This window comes from Carlito syrichta, unplaced genomic scaffold (genome assembly GCF_000164805.1).
Source record: "Carlito syrichta isolate Samal-C Ts95f unplaced genomic scaffold, Tarsius_syrichta-2.0.1 Scaffold304635, whole genome shotgun sequence".
Taxonomy (NCBI): Eukaryota; Metazoa; Chordata; class Mammalia; order Primates; family Tarsiidae; genus Carlito; species Carlito syrichta.
The window spans coordinates 162,520-178,194 of record NW_007248731.1 but is presented as its reverse complement, the minus strand read 5'-3'; the positions used below and the strand labels follow the sequence as shown (position 1 = coordinate 178,194).

Here is a 15,675-nt window from a genome sequence, read left to right as displayed (position 1 = left end):
CCAGAGCCCAGCAGGTCGAGGTTGCGGTAGCCAGGAGCGGCCACTGTACTCCAGTCTGGGTGACAGAGGGAGATTCCAACTAAAAAAAAAAAAAAAAAAATTTTAGGTGAAGAAGAATTATTAAGTGGAAAGTCTGCCGCAGTTAATCAGAGGAGGAATTTACATCACCATCATCATTGTTGTTTTTTATAAAGACATTTTATGTCACATACTTATTAACAAACTATTTGCTTTGTGTTATAAGACAAGTAGATAAATAGATAGCTATTGAATTTTTGTTTATTAAAGAATTATAAACTATACACAAAAATAAAAGGTTAAATAGATGAATTATGAAGGGAAAATTCATATGGATTGCCACCTAATTGAAATGTTGAATAAATCAACATTTTGAAAATGTGAGAAACTGTTATGACAACATTATTATATGGAGCTTTCAAAAAAATTAGCAGATGGTAAACAATTTTGAGTTTAAAATGTTTATATTTGTATCATTACATATAGATATATATATGCCATATATATGGTAAACAACATAGATGCTATATTATATGCACATAGACACATAATATATAGACTGTACAATATATGTGTGCAGTGTGTACATATGTTGCATAACTTACGTATAAACATAAATGTGGGCATATATGAGTTGACAGCTTAGGGCTTACTCTACTTCTAGTCATGACTAGCCTTAGCAAGGAAGTTGAATCTATTCCCCCCTCAAGGGAACATTCTTGACATTCCTTGAACAGTACAGAACCTAAGTAAATGGACAGAATTCAGGATTAAAACAGAATAGTAATACGGTACCTAATTATGGCTGATAGAAAGTAATACATGTGCAGTTCCTGTAAGGATCTTATTTTCCTCCTGCAAATGAAGTCTTTTACCAATTATGTGGATTTATGGTTTAAAATAGGGCTTATGCTTACCCCATTACAATAATTTTCTAATTTCTGAAAAGTCCCTCCTTCTCTATCCCAATTCCATACATCTCTGTTCCGCATGACATTGAGGTACTCAAACTTGTTTAAAATAGATTTAAAGTATTTGAAGAAAATTAATTTAACATCCTTTTAGTAATTTGTTCTGTATATTCATAACCAAGTACTTTTCAGAGTGGTTATAAAACCACAGGAATGCATAAAATTGCATGAAATCTTTAAAAATAACTCCAAATGTTACAGTTCTAGAATTTGTCTAGCAGAACAAAACTTTGAAAGAAAATACAAACAAACAACTGAACACTGCTGGATAACAAAAGGGTCACAGATTTAAAAAAAAAAATCATTTCAGCTCATCTAAGAAATACCAGCTACAGTAAGCAGCAGTGGGCAATATCAAGATCAGAAACAGATACTAAAAGGCAAGATACCCAGAGCTATCAAATATTCCCCAAATATATTTTATATGAAACTTGCAGAATTAAAAAATTGACGTTATCTTCTTTTAATCATTACACTCTCTTGGTAACTTTACTTAATGCCCAATTACCATGCACACTACTCCCTGCTCTTAATGTCTCAGACACAGAACTTAAGAATTCTCTTGTTAGACCACCTACTAGATGGCATTGTCTCCTAGAGCCGCCTTTGCTGCTTTCAGGTATTAATCTAGCCCAAGCCATCAACGCTTTATACCTGGATAACTCTTAGTCTCTCTAATTTGAGGTCTCCATACACAATAGTAGATTTACTTATTTTTAATCAATACATTCATAAAGTCATTCCCACTTAAAGACCTCCAGTCATTTCTTAGTTCTGCAATAATATTAATACTATTATTTATTCAAGTAAATACAATGTCCCTGGCACTGTTCTGAATGCTTTACACATGATATAAATCTTTCCAAAGTGCACTAAATATAATTATTTCCAACTTATAGACAAGAAAACTGAGACTCAGAAGAGTTGCTGACTAACTTACCAAGGGTTGCACAGTTATTAAGTGACAAAGCTAGGATTCGAGCTCAAGTCTTTCATTATTCAAAGCTCTTAATTTGCCTCTAGACCACTGCTTGGCACAGAGAAGTCATTCAATAAATAGCTGTCAAATAAATGAATGAGCAAATAAAATACTCTGCTATACTTACCTTGGCAAACTGTTAATAATCAAAGGAAATTTTCTATTTTTTAAAATTCAAGGCCCATATTTTAAACTAAGCAAAATAACTGGTATATGTGTATACATACATATATATATATTAAACCTGCTTCATAAATATTCATTGAACTGAGTTTTTAAAATTATATTGGTATGGGCCCAATTAATGACACAGACAAAAAGTCTTATCATTACTTAATGCAATCCACATTAATGTTTATTTCTCTCTTTACACTGGCTAAAATCATAGTTATTTACACTTTTGAATCAGATAAACCATAATTATTTAACTAATTTAATTATATTAGCAATTAATTTAGTTGCAAAATACAGAAAGTGTCCATTGGTGGAAAATAATATTGCTGGAACACTAAATATTGTGTGTGAACATGTTGGACATGCACACCAAATTGCTTAGGGTGTGTAGATACCTAAACAGTATGAACAAAATTCCTTGGAGATAATGTTTTAAAATTTTAATATAGAACAAATGTCACTGTCTAGCAATTTAAAGATATAAGGGACTTCAGAGTTCAATAACAAATACAGAGTTGTTATTTGAAACAAAAATGTGGCTCTTGAGTACAATCAGTTCAGTTTTCTAACAGCAGTTATAGTATGTGGTCATAACCATTTTTCCCCCTTTTACAGAGGTCTCTAGGTGCACATTTTTAATGTATCCTAGCAGTTTCCAGTTAATGTTTTATATTTCTGTAGCTATTATTTTCTGTTGAAAGAAAACTAGTAAAGGCTGAGTCTAGAAAGGGAAAACAAAGAAAGAAGATCAATATTAGCACTACAAATATTGACTTAGCAAAGTGACTTTGTTGTCTTTCTCTCATAGGAATTGATATTGAATGAATGATTTATTTGTAAGAAGCACCTATGAAAAGTATTTGTTAAGCAAAACAAAAGATTTGCTTGCCAAAATATGTAATTAGATAATCCATTCATCAAGTTTAAAAACTTAACAGTCATCATTTTCTAACTGACGACCTTATAATAATATGCATATTTATTATTTCTACTTTAAAAGTATTATACTGGCTTACAGACAGAAATGCAATCCACAGAAAAAAACTCAAAGAATTTCTTCATGAACTTTACTGGTTCTCTGTAGATACTGAATAGTTTAGTAAACAATGTCAAACTTTTTCAGAAAAAGTCATATCAATTAATTAAAAAATACTACACCTTTATGAAGTCTGGTTCAGTAAACTTTGAGTTTCGGCTACTGTTAGCACCCACAGTAATTATGAAGGAAACAGATGTTTTGAACTTTCTTGTTGTTGACAGTAAAGAACTCCCGGTGTTACCTGTAACAAGTAACGATTATTTGGTTTCACATTAAGAAAAGTTGTCGGTAGCAGTTTGTTTCTAAACACAGTGCAGTGTAAAAGGTCTACTATATATTCTCAGCTTCTTTGTTCTTCCTGTTAAAACAAAGTCAGTTTTATATTTATCAGATTTTAATGGTCCCTAATTTATGGGCTACTAATAAGATTCCTTGCTTCAAAATGCCAACTTTTAGTCTGAATTTTTGGTTTTAATAAAATATAATGAGCATAGCCAAATCAAGTTCCATAATAAAATTTTACTTCAATAGATTTTTTCCAGCAAAAAGAGTCTAGAAATGGTAGCTAACAAAGGTTATATTCTCACTTGTTTTATCACTGATAAACTGAGATGAAGAAAAATTTATCTGCATATGATCATTCTTGATCAAGAAATTCTTAGTTTAGAAGTAAATACCTTTATTTGAGAATGTTTCCTGATCAATTTTCTTAATGGTTCTTGGTGATGGTTTTGGTCCTGGTGATGAGTCCCTTTCAAGGAATTCTTCAGTGTGGCTTCCAAACTGCTGACGTCTCAGTTTACCGTCAACCTCCAGTTTTTCTAGTATAGTCTTGAGACATTGCTCATTGGTTGTCATATATAATTTACAAAACTATAGGAAATAAAAGAGTAGTCCAGTGGGTAAAACATTCAGCCATCCATTTGGGAGGAGGAGAAGGCAAATGCACATTAGTAGGCAAGGGATAGACTGATAGATGGAATATATTTCCTGCTGAACTTGGTTACTCATTTTATTTTCTTGAATCAGATTGACCAGCCTCAAGTGACCTAGTGAAATGCAGCCATGATTCAATGAGGAGGTCATACTCTGAGTGAAAATAAAATGTTACACAAGGAGAGGTGATTTATGATTATTTTTTTACAAGACATGTGTAGACTTGCGTTTGTTCTAAATAATTTTTATGATTCTTCCAACCAGAAAAGGTACACTTCTGAAGGAAGTCTCTATAGTTGTGTGTGTGTGTGTGTGTGTGTGTGTGTGTGTGTGTGTGTGTGTGTGCGTGTGTGTGTGTTGTGTATAGCACATATGTATTTTAACTTGGTCATATTATTTTTAATGTAGTCATCAGATTACAATTAGGGGACTAGAGATTTCAAATTTCAAGTACAATGACTATACAATACATAAGGATATCACTGCCAATATTAAAAAGATGTGTCTCTTTAAAAATACTTTTTTGACATGCTAAGTTTAATTTAATCACTTCATAATGTGTACATATATCAAACATTACATGCTTACCATAACTATATACAATTTTTGTCAATTATACCTTAATAAAACTGAAGAAAAATAAAATAAAAATACTTTTCCTACATAGAATGCAAATTTACATCAATATGAGCTTATGTACCTTGATGTAGTCAAATTTGCCATCAGAATTTACATCGTCCAAATTTATTATGGCATTTACTTCTTCTTGAGTCATCTTCTCACCTCTCTGGGAAAAAAAACAAGATTTATTTTAAAGCAACATGATTACCACTTTGTTATACACAGGGATACTAGTGGAAGTACATTTTAATCTTTTCTACAAGTAAGTTTGAATATATGGTTCCATTATAAATCATTACAATGAACATTATGTCAAGCAAGAATGGGTCTTACATAAAATTTCATAACTTTATTAAATTTTGTGAAAGTATGCTGAGTTTCAGTTTACTCAATTCTAACAATTGAATGTCACAGTCAGTAATAACTGCTATTGAATTTAGAGTAATGAAATTTTCTAAAATTATAACAAGAAACAGAATGGATTCCAAATGCCATTTACACTTTGTTTTCTTTTTACTTATCACATACGACCTATCTCTCATTTTCAAATGGTTCTGGGCAGGAAAGAATTGCATAGGAGCACAAAGGTAACGTAACCTAAGCTCAATTTTATACTTTATCTTTTACTTACAAAGCACCTTTCATTTAGAAGGATCCCTAAGTACTTTATAAATAACATGAATGTGATTCATTTCACCTGTCAATAAAATAATTATTTTTAATGTGAACTTTGTTAGCTAGATTCCAAACTGTTGTACAAAATATGCGCATTACAAAACACTTTCACAAATCTTACCTTTGTTAGAAATGCATAAAGGTCAGTGTGTAAAATAGAGCCATTGTCATTTATATCTAATTGCTTAAATGATTTCAGCAGTTCTGCTTTTGAAGTAGGTTTTTCCTTCCTTACAATTATACAAAAATCATCAAAATTCAGTTTGGTAGTTTGAGGAGTCCAATACTTATTAATGGTCTTTTGGGATGGATTTCTTCCTGCATACTGAAGAGCTGCCCAATAAAACAAGCATTATTTGTTACTATAACATTTGGAATTGGTATTTAAGTGTATTTAAGTGTTTTTTCTTCAAGTCATATATAGTATGATATTAAACAAATATACTACACATATACCAAAATATTATCTTTGGTGTTGATTATCTAGTGGTATCAATGTATATTTAACTTTCAAAAATAAAAATATATGCCACCCGCTAAAGAATCACGAATTATTGATGCCAGAATTAAATAGATTTTTTTCCTGTTCTAACAGTTTGGTTCTCAACCTACATGGTTTAAAAACTGATAGCTGATTTACTTCAGAGATTTCAGAGGAAAAAGATGTAAAATAACCATCCACTTGTTTTGCAGACATAGGATAACCACAAAAAGCATACATTATTATGTTTTCTGACTCAACAAATACTTAATGACGATTTAGCCAAAAGAAAGAATGAAATCTTGTCATTTGCAACAATATGGATGAAACTGGAGGACATCGTGTTAAGTGAAATAAGCTAGATACAGAAAGACAAATACTGCTTATCTCACTTACATGGGGAATCTAAAAAAAAAGGTTGATACCATAGAAGCAGAGGCTAAAACAGTGGTTACCAGAAACTGGGGAGTGTATCCCTAAGTACTTCAGAGATCCAAAAATACTTGGGGGAAGGGAAGATGGGAAGCAGTTGGTAAAAGGGTACAAAATTACAGTTAGAGAGTAGGAAATGGGTTCTGGTGTTCTGCTACACAGTAGGATGACTATGGTTAATAATAAATTATTATATATTATGAAATAGCTAGAAGAGAGGCTTCTGAATATTCTTACCACGAAGAAATGATCAATGCATGAAGTGATGGATACACTACCTTGTCTTGATCGTTACATAACATACATATGTATCAAAATGCCCAAACTGTACTCCCTAAATATGTACAATTACAATGCATCAGTTTTTAAAAACCAGATATCATAATGAAATGAGAAAATCACTCATTTGACAAAATTAATGTCAACAAGGCATGATATCAAAAATGTTCTTCATTACTAGGTAGTAAGCTTTTAAGAGCATTAATCATGTTCTAAATGCAAAAAAGTATCCATTTGCAGTTATAGCACTGCTAAAAATAAAAAACTTCAACATACTTTGACAGAAGACTACCACAGAGATAAAATGTTCAAACTATTCTTCATTTTAAACCATGTTCTTATATCTATGAAAGGCAAAGAATCACATGTAAGAAAAGCTTTGTATATTTACATATTATATATTACACTAAAATATGACCACAGATAACAATGGACTAAATACACTAAAATACACTAAATATAGTAAAGGAATTGTATACACTAAAATATAGTAAAGGAATTGTAGATTTTTTGGAACAGTTTAATAAAGGTAATTTGATAATTTGTAAATAAATCTCTGCATGTTAAAACATAACATTATCTAAAATGAGCCAATGATAAATTTTCTAAGCACCATAGAAAGAATATAATTTTAAAAGATATAACTGTCCTGAATTATGCTACCACATTCTATTATAAAATCTGCTGTCAGATATTTCCAACTATGTTAGATGAGAATTTGTAAGATCTGTGTATAAATCAGCACTAAAAATGATAATCTAGATATTCTACAATTTAATGCAATAAGCACTAACAAATATAAGACAATTTAACTAAAGAAATATACTTAAGGAAACCAGATAAGACATTTTAGTCAGTTATATTGAGCATTTATTGCGCACAAACATAATACAGGGTGATTTTTATTCAGATACAAATTTTTGGTTCCAAATAAGTTTTATGATCTAAATAGGAAGTCCATATCTGAGTATAAAATTGTTATCTGTGGTCATGACTTACGGTTAATAACATATTAGAAGTCTGTGGATGAAGAGAAATTTTCCCTAGATTATGCCAATACATTATACCTAGATAACTTAAATGGTGGCACAGAAATAGAAACAATAAAATAATCTAAAGGTGACTTTCAGAGCTAACACAAGTTTTAGCTACAGTAACTGCCATCTTCCATTTGCCTATAAAGTTCTTGTGGAAATTCATAGCATTGGAGATAATACAATTTATTTCCACAGGTTAATTTTGAATGTAGACAAAAGTACTGATAACTATGCTGCCCTAGGAATAAAATATAAGTATTTGCTTTGTTTGTAAATAAATAACTCCTTAAATAATTTATTAGCAGAATCAGAGAAATGCTATATATGTTTTAGGATTCCAACCCCAGTCAATTCCCACGCTTTAAATGCTGGGAATAGGCCGGGCTCGGTGGCTCAGCCTGTAATCCCACGCCTTGGGAGGCCGAGGTGAGTGAATTGCCTGAGCCCGCGGGTTAGAGACCCACCTGGGCAACTTGGTGAGACCTCATCTCTACAGTAAATAAAAAAATCAGCCGGGTGTGGTAGCGTGCACCTGCAGTTCCAGCTACTTGGAAGGCGGAGGCGGGAGGATCACCAGAGCCCAGCAGGTCGAGGCTGCGGTGGCCGAAGCGGCCACTGTACTCCAGTCTGGGCAACAGAGTGAGACTCCGACTCAAAAAAATAAAAAATGAAAAAAATAAAAGCTGGGAATAGAACTTAAATGAAGTAATTTGAAGGTCAAAAGTACATATGAAATAAAATGGTATTTTCTGTCCATCTTTGAGAAAATGGGTTTGTAACTCTTTCCAAGTGGCAGCTTAGCATATACCTGTTACTATGTAACAAAGAAATACTGTGTTAAAAATATACTGTTAATTACAAAAGAACAACTTTCTCAGAATAAGATTAAATATGCCAAAACATGTACTCGATAAGTAGATATCCTCATATCTAAGATATGATCGTAGATATAATCTATTTTTACAACAAGGCTAATAACTTTGTTGGCAGAGAAACTACGTTATTTTGACATCTTTAGAAAGTTTCCTTAAACCAAATCACTGACATATTTTTGCAGATATAATCTATTTCCTATTAATGGCCTTTAATCTCTAGGTTTAGAATTAGTTGGATTCCACCATTAAGTTTGATGATAGTAAAAATATTATGTAATTGTAGATGTTTATAAGTTGACACCAAGATAATGATCTTTGCCAGAGTTGACCTTAAGCTCTGGCATGAGTCTATACTGTAGAGTCTGTATTAGTTATAAATTGACAAAAGGGAATTCTACAGCTGTGGTAATGCTCCTGCTCTATCTGACCTTGAAATGGAAATGTTAGAACACGTTATGTGCATCTGTGGCAGAAGGATATAAAGGAAAGACACAGCAGTAAGAAAGAGATGGCCCTGGTTCACATTCCTCCTTTTTAAAAGCTAGATAATCTGAAATCAATTATTACACTATTACTAAGACTACTCCACCAACAAGCCCAAGGTGTATAACACTAAGGAGAAAAACACTGCATTGTTATCCACCCACATCATTTTGTAAGAATGATAGCATCTTAGTAATACATATGCATTGATTTACAAACTAAATGCCACAGTGATGGACAGCATGTTAAACTTTTAAACTTAGTAAGTCTTTATCTCAACATATTTTCAAATAAATAAAGAAAAAAAACTGAGACATTTTAGAAATCATAGTAAATTATAAGTGATTTTAATTTATTAAATTTATGCCTATATATTTCATGTATGTGAATTAAACACATTTAAAATGCAAAATAGAACATTTTACAAGTTTAAAAATTATGTAAATCAAAGTAAAATTAAACATGACTTTAAAAATTGCTTCAGGCATGCATTTACATTTAACTACTTTACAAATAATATATTTTATTTAGACAGTAAAAAAATTTTAATCTGTTCAATTCTCATATTCCCCAAAATGGATTTCTTCAAATAGAGATCTTACTGCATACAAATCCGACATTCCTGCAAAAATATATCAGAGTTTTGGTTTAAGGAAACTTTTTCTAAAATTGGCAAAATAACTCAGTTTCTCTACCAATAAAGTTACTAGCCCTGATGAAACTGACATGAATAACCAGTTTAGTATTGTTCTCTACCACTCTTCCAGGACCTACAAGTCATTTGATACTCCTAGCAAGGCCTATAGTCAGTGATTTTGGGGAATTTTAAAACGTGATAATAGAGAGAAGCAATTAAAGACAAATGCAAACAAATTTTTAAAAATAAAAATAAAAAACTCCAGAACTCTTAATTCTCTTTCAATATTTTACTTATCTTCCAATCCTTCACGTTTTCAGACATTCAACCCATTTTTATAAATCCTTTACATTTCTCCATTATAGATTAAATTTAGACTAGTAACTTAGATGCCAAAAGTGCTTTAATTCTACTATTATAAATATTCACCAAAATGAGAACTAAACGTATTTTTAAGCAAGTAGTAACTGACGAATGCTTTAAATTATCAATCTAGTCTGTATAAACATTGAAAATTTTATTTTGAAGCTCTTAGAATATATAACCACATAAAATGTTATAATAGCTTACTGGCTGGGTACAGTGGCTCATGCTTGTAATCCCAGCACTTAGGGAGTGCCTGAGGCAATGGGTTTGTAACTCTTTCCAAGTGGCAGCTTAGCATATACCTGTTACTATGTAACAAAGAAATACTGTGTTAAAAATATACTGTTAATTACAAAAGAACAACTTTCTCAGAATAAGATTAAATATGCCAAAACATGTACTCGATAAGTAGATAAGTAGGCAAGAGAATTGCCTAGACCTGGGGGTTCGAGACCAGACTGGGCAACTTGGTGAGACCTTGTCTCTACGACAAATCAAGAAAAATTAGCCAGGTGTGGTGGTGCACACCTGTAGTTCCAGCTACTTGAAAGGCTGAGGTGGAAGGATTGCCTAAGCCCAGCGGGTCAAGGATTTGGTGGCAGTTAGTGTGCCACTGCACTCCAGCCTGGGTGACAGAGTGAGATCTGACTTAATTAAAAATAAATAAATAAATAGAGGCCGGGCACCATGGCTCACACCTATAATCCCAGCACTTTGGGAGGCTGAGGCAAAAGGACTGCCTGAGGCCATGGGTTCAAGACCAGCCGGGGCAACTTGGCGATCTCATCTCTAGAAAAAATTTAAAAATGAGCCAGGCATGGTGGTGCGTGCCTGTAGTTCCAGCTCCTTGCAAGGTTGAGGTGGAAGGATTGTCTGAGCCCAGCAGGTGGTGGTTACGGTGGCCAGGAGCATGCCACTGCCCTCCAGTCTGGGCAAGAGAGTGAGACTTCAACTCAAAAAACCAAAAGGTATAATAGCTTACTGTAGTTCCACTGCTCAAGCTTCACTAAGAAAGTGGTATGACTCAACAATGTAATTCTAATTCCAATCTTTCTTACCTATTTATTAACTTTCAACAAAAAGGCAAAATAATTAAATATTAAAAAATTTACCTAGGCAAAGTTGATCTTTAGAAATAATATTTTCTAAGCTACTTTTAAAGACAGTTAAGTAGGCAGCTCTACAATTCATATAAAATATCTCCTCTTCAGTTGGTGGAAATTTCTTTATTCGAGGACTCTCTGAAAGCGATGATTTCTGACTGAGGAGATCTGCATCACTTCCTGGACTGACAGCCATTCTATTAGAAAATAAACATGAATATTATAGTATATATATATATACATATATGTATGGATATATTTTCATGTGTTAAAGTAGAATAAGTCTTTGGCAGTTGATTTCTAATTTTTTATGTATTTTATGTATATAATTGTTGAAGTATGTGATAACAGCCAAAAGAACAAAGATGTAACATCAAACGAAAGAAGAATCATAAGACAAAGGAAAAGCATATGTCTCATTTCTCAAAATAAAATTCAGGTGAAGACTTTTCACAGAGTGGTTAAGAGGACTGAATCAGTTCATACAGGTGAAGCATACAGAACACTGTCTGGCACATAATAAGAGCTAAAGTAACTATAGATGAGGTGGACTTCCACCAAAAAGGAGAATTTGTATATGACTGGTAATTGACACCCTGCTGAATCAACAAGATCATTTTGTTAACATCTCAATAATGCAGCTCCACATTTCAAATAACTGAATCTTTAAAGTCCCACTTACAGCATTGTCATGGAGTTTTACTGTGTTTCTTTACTAATAATAATATCTGAGGTTTCTATAGCACCTCTGCTCATGAAAGCTTAAAGAACTGTCATACATCTTGTCTTATCCTTGCTGCCACGGTCAGGTCCTGTTGTCCGTTTTACAGATGAGGAAATTGAGGGGCCGAGATGTCACCCAGCCAGCAGTAAGTGGCAAAAGGCAGTACATTTTGACAACAGTTTCTTCTTTGTTAACGTGGTGAAGGCTTATTGAGCAATGGTTACCAAGAGGTACTAAATTGTGCCGCTGGCCTAACAGCTTCCAACATTAATTTACTCGCTCTGACTTCTAAAAATACATTCCAACCTAATAAATTGGATATTTCAAGTTCAACAATGAGATGACACAGGTAGGGTCCCCTTCAGGACTCATTGGATTCTTACTCAAGAGGCCCAAATCACTTGCACCTTCTTGAATTATATAGGCCTTTTACACTTGGGAAAGAAAGATAATAATCGCTTATCATGGATGAAGTACCCTATTTATAATACACAGACCGCCTGCCTGACACTTTCCTATTACACCAGATTTAGAAGGACCCCACAGGGATGCAGCGTCACAGTCTGGTGACTGCAAATTGGTATCACCGCAATTAAGCATCCGAGTTTTAAAACTCACATCTCACAAATGTGAAAGAAAACCCTTCCATGAAAGAAGGGAGCACGGACGTCCACTTTTCCGTAGGCAATGTTTGCATGCAAGTATTTTTTCAGGCTCATCTTTAAATACTATTTTTCTCCCCAATAAGGTGCCTCCCTCACGTGCAAATCCCAAGACAGAAATGTACCAGGATTCGACCCTTTCCCTTTTTTCTGCCACGAGAGCCTACACCGAAGCGTCCATAAACACAAGACGGCACCCCTCAGGCTTGGAAACCTCCTCCATTTAAAACTCCAGCCCGAGACCGAGACCGGGCCTGGAGAGCCAGTCGCAGCAGCAAACGGCGCCATAAATAACCCGCCGCACAACAGCAAGAAAAATAAACAGTTCGCACGCGCCGGCGGCTTCCGAAGGGCCACGTGGAAACAGATCCACGCGGCCGCCGCTCCTCCTACCCGGCGAAGACGTCCACGGGCCATCTCGGCCACGTCCCTCAGTTCTGGCGTTCCTCTGGAAATAAAACGGCACCGGGAGGACCTTTCCGGGACTACGCGGACGCCCGGTCAGGGCAGAGGAGTAAGAGCCACAGGGGGAGAGGAGGAAGCCGCCCGCGGAGGGACGGGCGAGTGAAGTGACAGAGACAGAGATGAGAGCCGTCGGCTACCTAATTCCAGCTCTCAATCGAGGAAGCGCAGCCAATTCTCCCCGGGGGCGCGGGCCACTCGCGGCCGCGGCCGCCGCCGCCCCCGCCGGCCCGCCATCGGCCGTCCTCTAGTTGCCACGGCAACCGCGCCTCGACGCCACCGGAAATAACAGGCGGAGCACCGCCCCAAAGGATCCGGCTAGAAATAGAGGAAATTTTTGATCCCGAGCGAATCGAGAGGGCCCTGCGGCTCCTCTGCCGTGGGGCTGCTGTGGCCGCCGTCGTGAGCGAGGGTCCCGCGTGGCACCCAACAGGGACGGGATGCCGCCCCGGGACAAGACTCCCCCACCTCCCCCTTTCCTCGCACACGCTCGGATCCTTGATCGCGGGGAACGCGTTTCCGGCGGACGGCGGGCGGTGTGGCGCAGCGTCCGGCGCCCACGAGCCCGCGCTTTTCGTGCTGCCGGGTTTCCTGCGGCGGTCTCTGTTCTCAGCGGGAGTTGGTGGCTCGCTTTGTCCCGCGGCGGCGGCGCTTCCTCGAAACTCAAAATGCCGTAGGTATCTCCTCGCTGGGTGTGGCTGTGTTTTGTGTGCGGTGTTGGGGTGATGCCTAACGTGGAAACACGCCTGTGTAATTTGTGACTCCCTTCGGTGCCTGGATAAACGTGGTGCGTTCGTATTAACTCGTGGGCGCACTCGTGGATCGGGTCTCGACTCCCGGATTCCAGTTAAGCGCTCCGTGGGGCAAGTCACTCATCGACTGTGGACTTGTTTTCTTACTTATAAAAATAAGTGTGTACTGCATGCTCTCTAAATTCCCATCCAACCCTCATCATCTGGTTATTGAGAGTGACCATAGGAGGAACAGGCATTGGACTAGATGACGTTCATATGTTCTTTCTGCCCTTCATCCGTCCTATATTAAGATGCATAAAACATAGTTGCTACCCTATAGAAACTTAAAAAGTCACTAAAGAAGTTGAGCGTGACCGGATACCTAAAACGTGAAATACTTCTCTGGCCGCTTCTTGTCCTCAGGCTGATGTAGGTAGTGCCTCTAGACGTCTTCGCTAATTTCAGGATTGAGTGGAATGTAAAGGAACACAGCAGGGGAAACATTTGTGTCAAATAGGAATTGACATGAAAGTGGAAAGATGTGCAGAAATGATAACCTGTATTTACTGAATCTTTAATTATGATATGGGTACTGAATTAAGCAATGTATCTACATTTTCTCCTCGAATCCTAAAGGATCTTGGGAGGTAGGGGCTGCTTTTTACGCATAAGGAAACACATCGCCTAAAATGGTGTCCTACACACAGATATTAATAATGCATGCTTTACTTGCACCCTTAACAATTATGGATGATTGAGGAGGTTTCCCTTTCCCCAGAACCAGGCAAAAAGTTATATCTTTTTACTGTTGCATTCAAAAAAATCACTCCGTTGTCATGTAAACAAAGCTACAAAGATAATGTAACAAGTTAACCCCTGAGTAAGAATACAATGAAAACAAAGGTGTGTATTTGCTTAACAAGTGGTGATACTTCCTGATACTACTTCATTCCTGAACGATGTTCCTCATCTGTTAAAGAAGGGAAGGAAATGAAAAAACTATTAAAAGTGAAACTTGTTTTGAAATTCCAGTCCTCACTGCACCCTTTAGTCTGCTTAGTCCCCACCTCTATTGTTTCCATCTTTATGTTTGTATGTACCCAGTTTTTAGCTTCCACTTATGAGAACATGCATTATTTGGTTTTCTGTTTCTGCGTCATTGATTCTCTTAGAATAATGGACTCCAGCTGCATCCATGTTGCTGCAGAGGACATGATTCCATTTTTGTATGGTCTAGTAATGGTTGAATTCTTAAATTATGTGGTGGGCTTATGGGTGCTTATTTTCTTATATTTATAACTTGCATATCTTACATTTATTCATTAGTATGTGTCACATACTACTTAAAATGTTTTTTAAAGAATTTAGAGATTACCTGTCTTGAATTAAATCCTCATTAAGTATAGTTTTCTCTTTGGTCCTTTGGCTGCTGTTTTGGAACTGTGCAAACAGATGAATTAGATAAATGCTTCTCTTGGTTTCATTAGGCAATCTTCTCTTCCAAACTTGCTCCTCTTTCTGTGTACATTGTAAAATTAGTGACAGTGTCATTTCTCTAGATTGCAGCCTTGACTTTTTTTGGATTTGAAATGGGAAAATCATGAACAAACCAGAATTTGAATCTTGATTTTGGCATCCAGTTATGTTATCCTTCGATTGTTACTCAGTGTCCTCATTAATAACATGGTTATTATAATATGCTCAAGAAATATTAATTAAATGATAATGTTGCTACTTTGAAAATGTTTCATTCTATATAGGTAGATTTTACACTGTGTTTATATTTGCATATACTAAATACAAACACATTTTTAGTAGCTCTTGCTATAATCTTGCTGTAAATAATCAAATTCCATTCTATAACTTTTTATTTTATTTTTTTACTTCTGCCACCTTTTTCTTTAAAAACCTTCCTTTAAAAAGTACCATTTGCAGCCGGGCTCGGTGGCTCAGCCTGTAATCCCGCGCCTTTGGGAGGCTGAGGTGA

General features: G+C 35.7%; 2 protein-coding genes across 3 annotated transcripts in view; one reads left to right on the top strand and one right to left on the bottom strand.

Annotated features, from left to right (window-relative positions):
- The window catches only part of EFCAB7 (EF-hand calcium binding domain 7), a 44,325-nt gene extending 31,161 nt beyond the window's left edge, over window positions 1-13,164 (bottom strand). Inside the window, exons 1-6 of one of the 2 annotated variants that reach the window (XM_008060499.1) lie at window positions 13,095-13,164; window positions 11,116-11,303; window positions 5,535-5,746; window positions 4,818-4,904; window positions 3,859-4,054; window positions 3,301-3,422 (exon numbers count right to left, since the gene is read on the bottom strand). In XM_008060499.1, the coding sequence (XP_008058690.1) occupies window positions 3,301-3,422; window positions 3,859-4,054; window positions 4,818-4,904; window positions 5,535-5,746; window positions 11,116-11,302 (804 nt within the window). In that variant the 5' untranslated portion in view covers window position 11,303; window positions 13,095-13,164. Of the gene's footprint in view, window positions 1-3,300; window positions 3,423-3,858; window positions 4,055-4,817; window positions 4,905-5,534; window positions 5,747-11,115; window positions 11,304-12,885; window positions 13,000-13,094 lie in introns of those variants that run through there. The other variant, XM_008060500.2, reaches the window with a different exon arrangement.
- A 230-nt stretch (window positions 13,165-13,394) lies between these two features.
- Window positions 13,395-15,675, top strand: part of ITGB3BP (integrin subunit beta 3 binding protein) — an 81,608-nt gene continuing 79,327 nt past the window's right edge. The window contains exon 1 of the mRNA XM_008060507.1: window positions 13,395-13,627. Coding sequence (XP_008058698.1) covers window positions 13,395-13,627 — 233 coding nt within the window. The remainder of the gene's footprint in view (window positions 13,628-15,675) is intronic.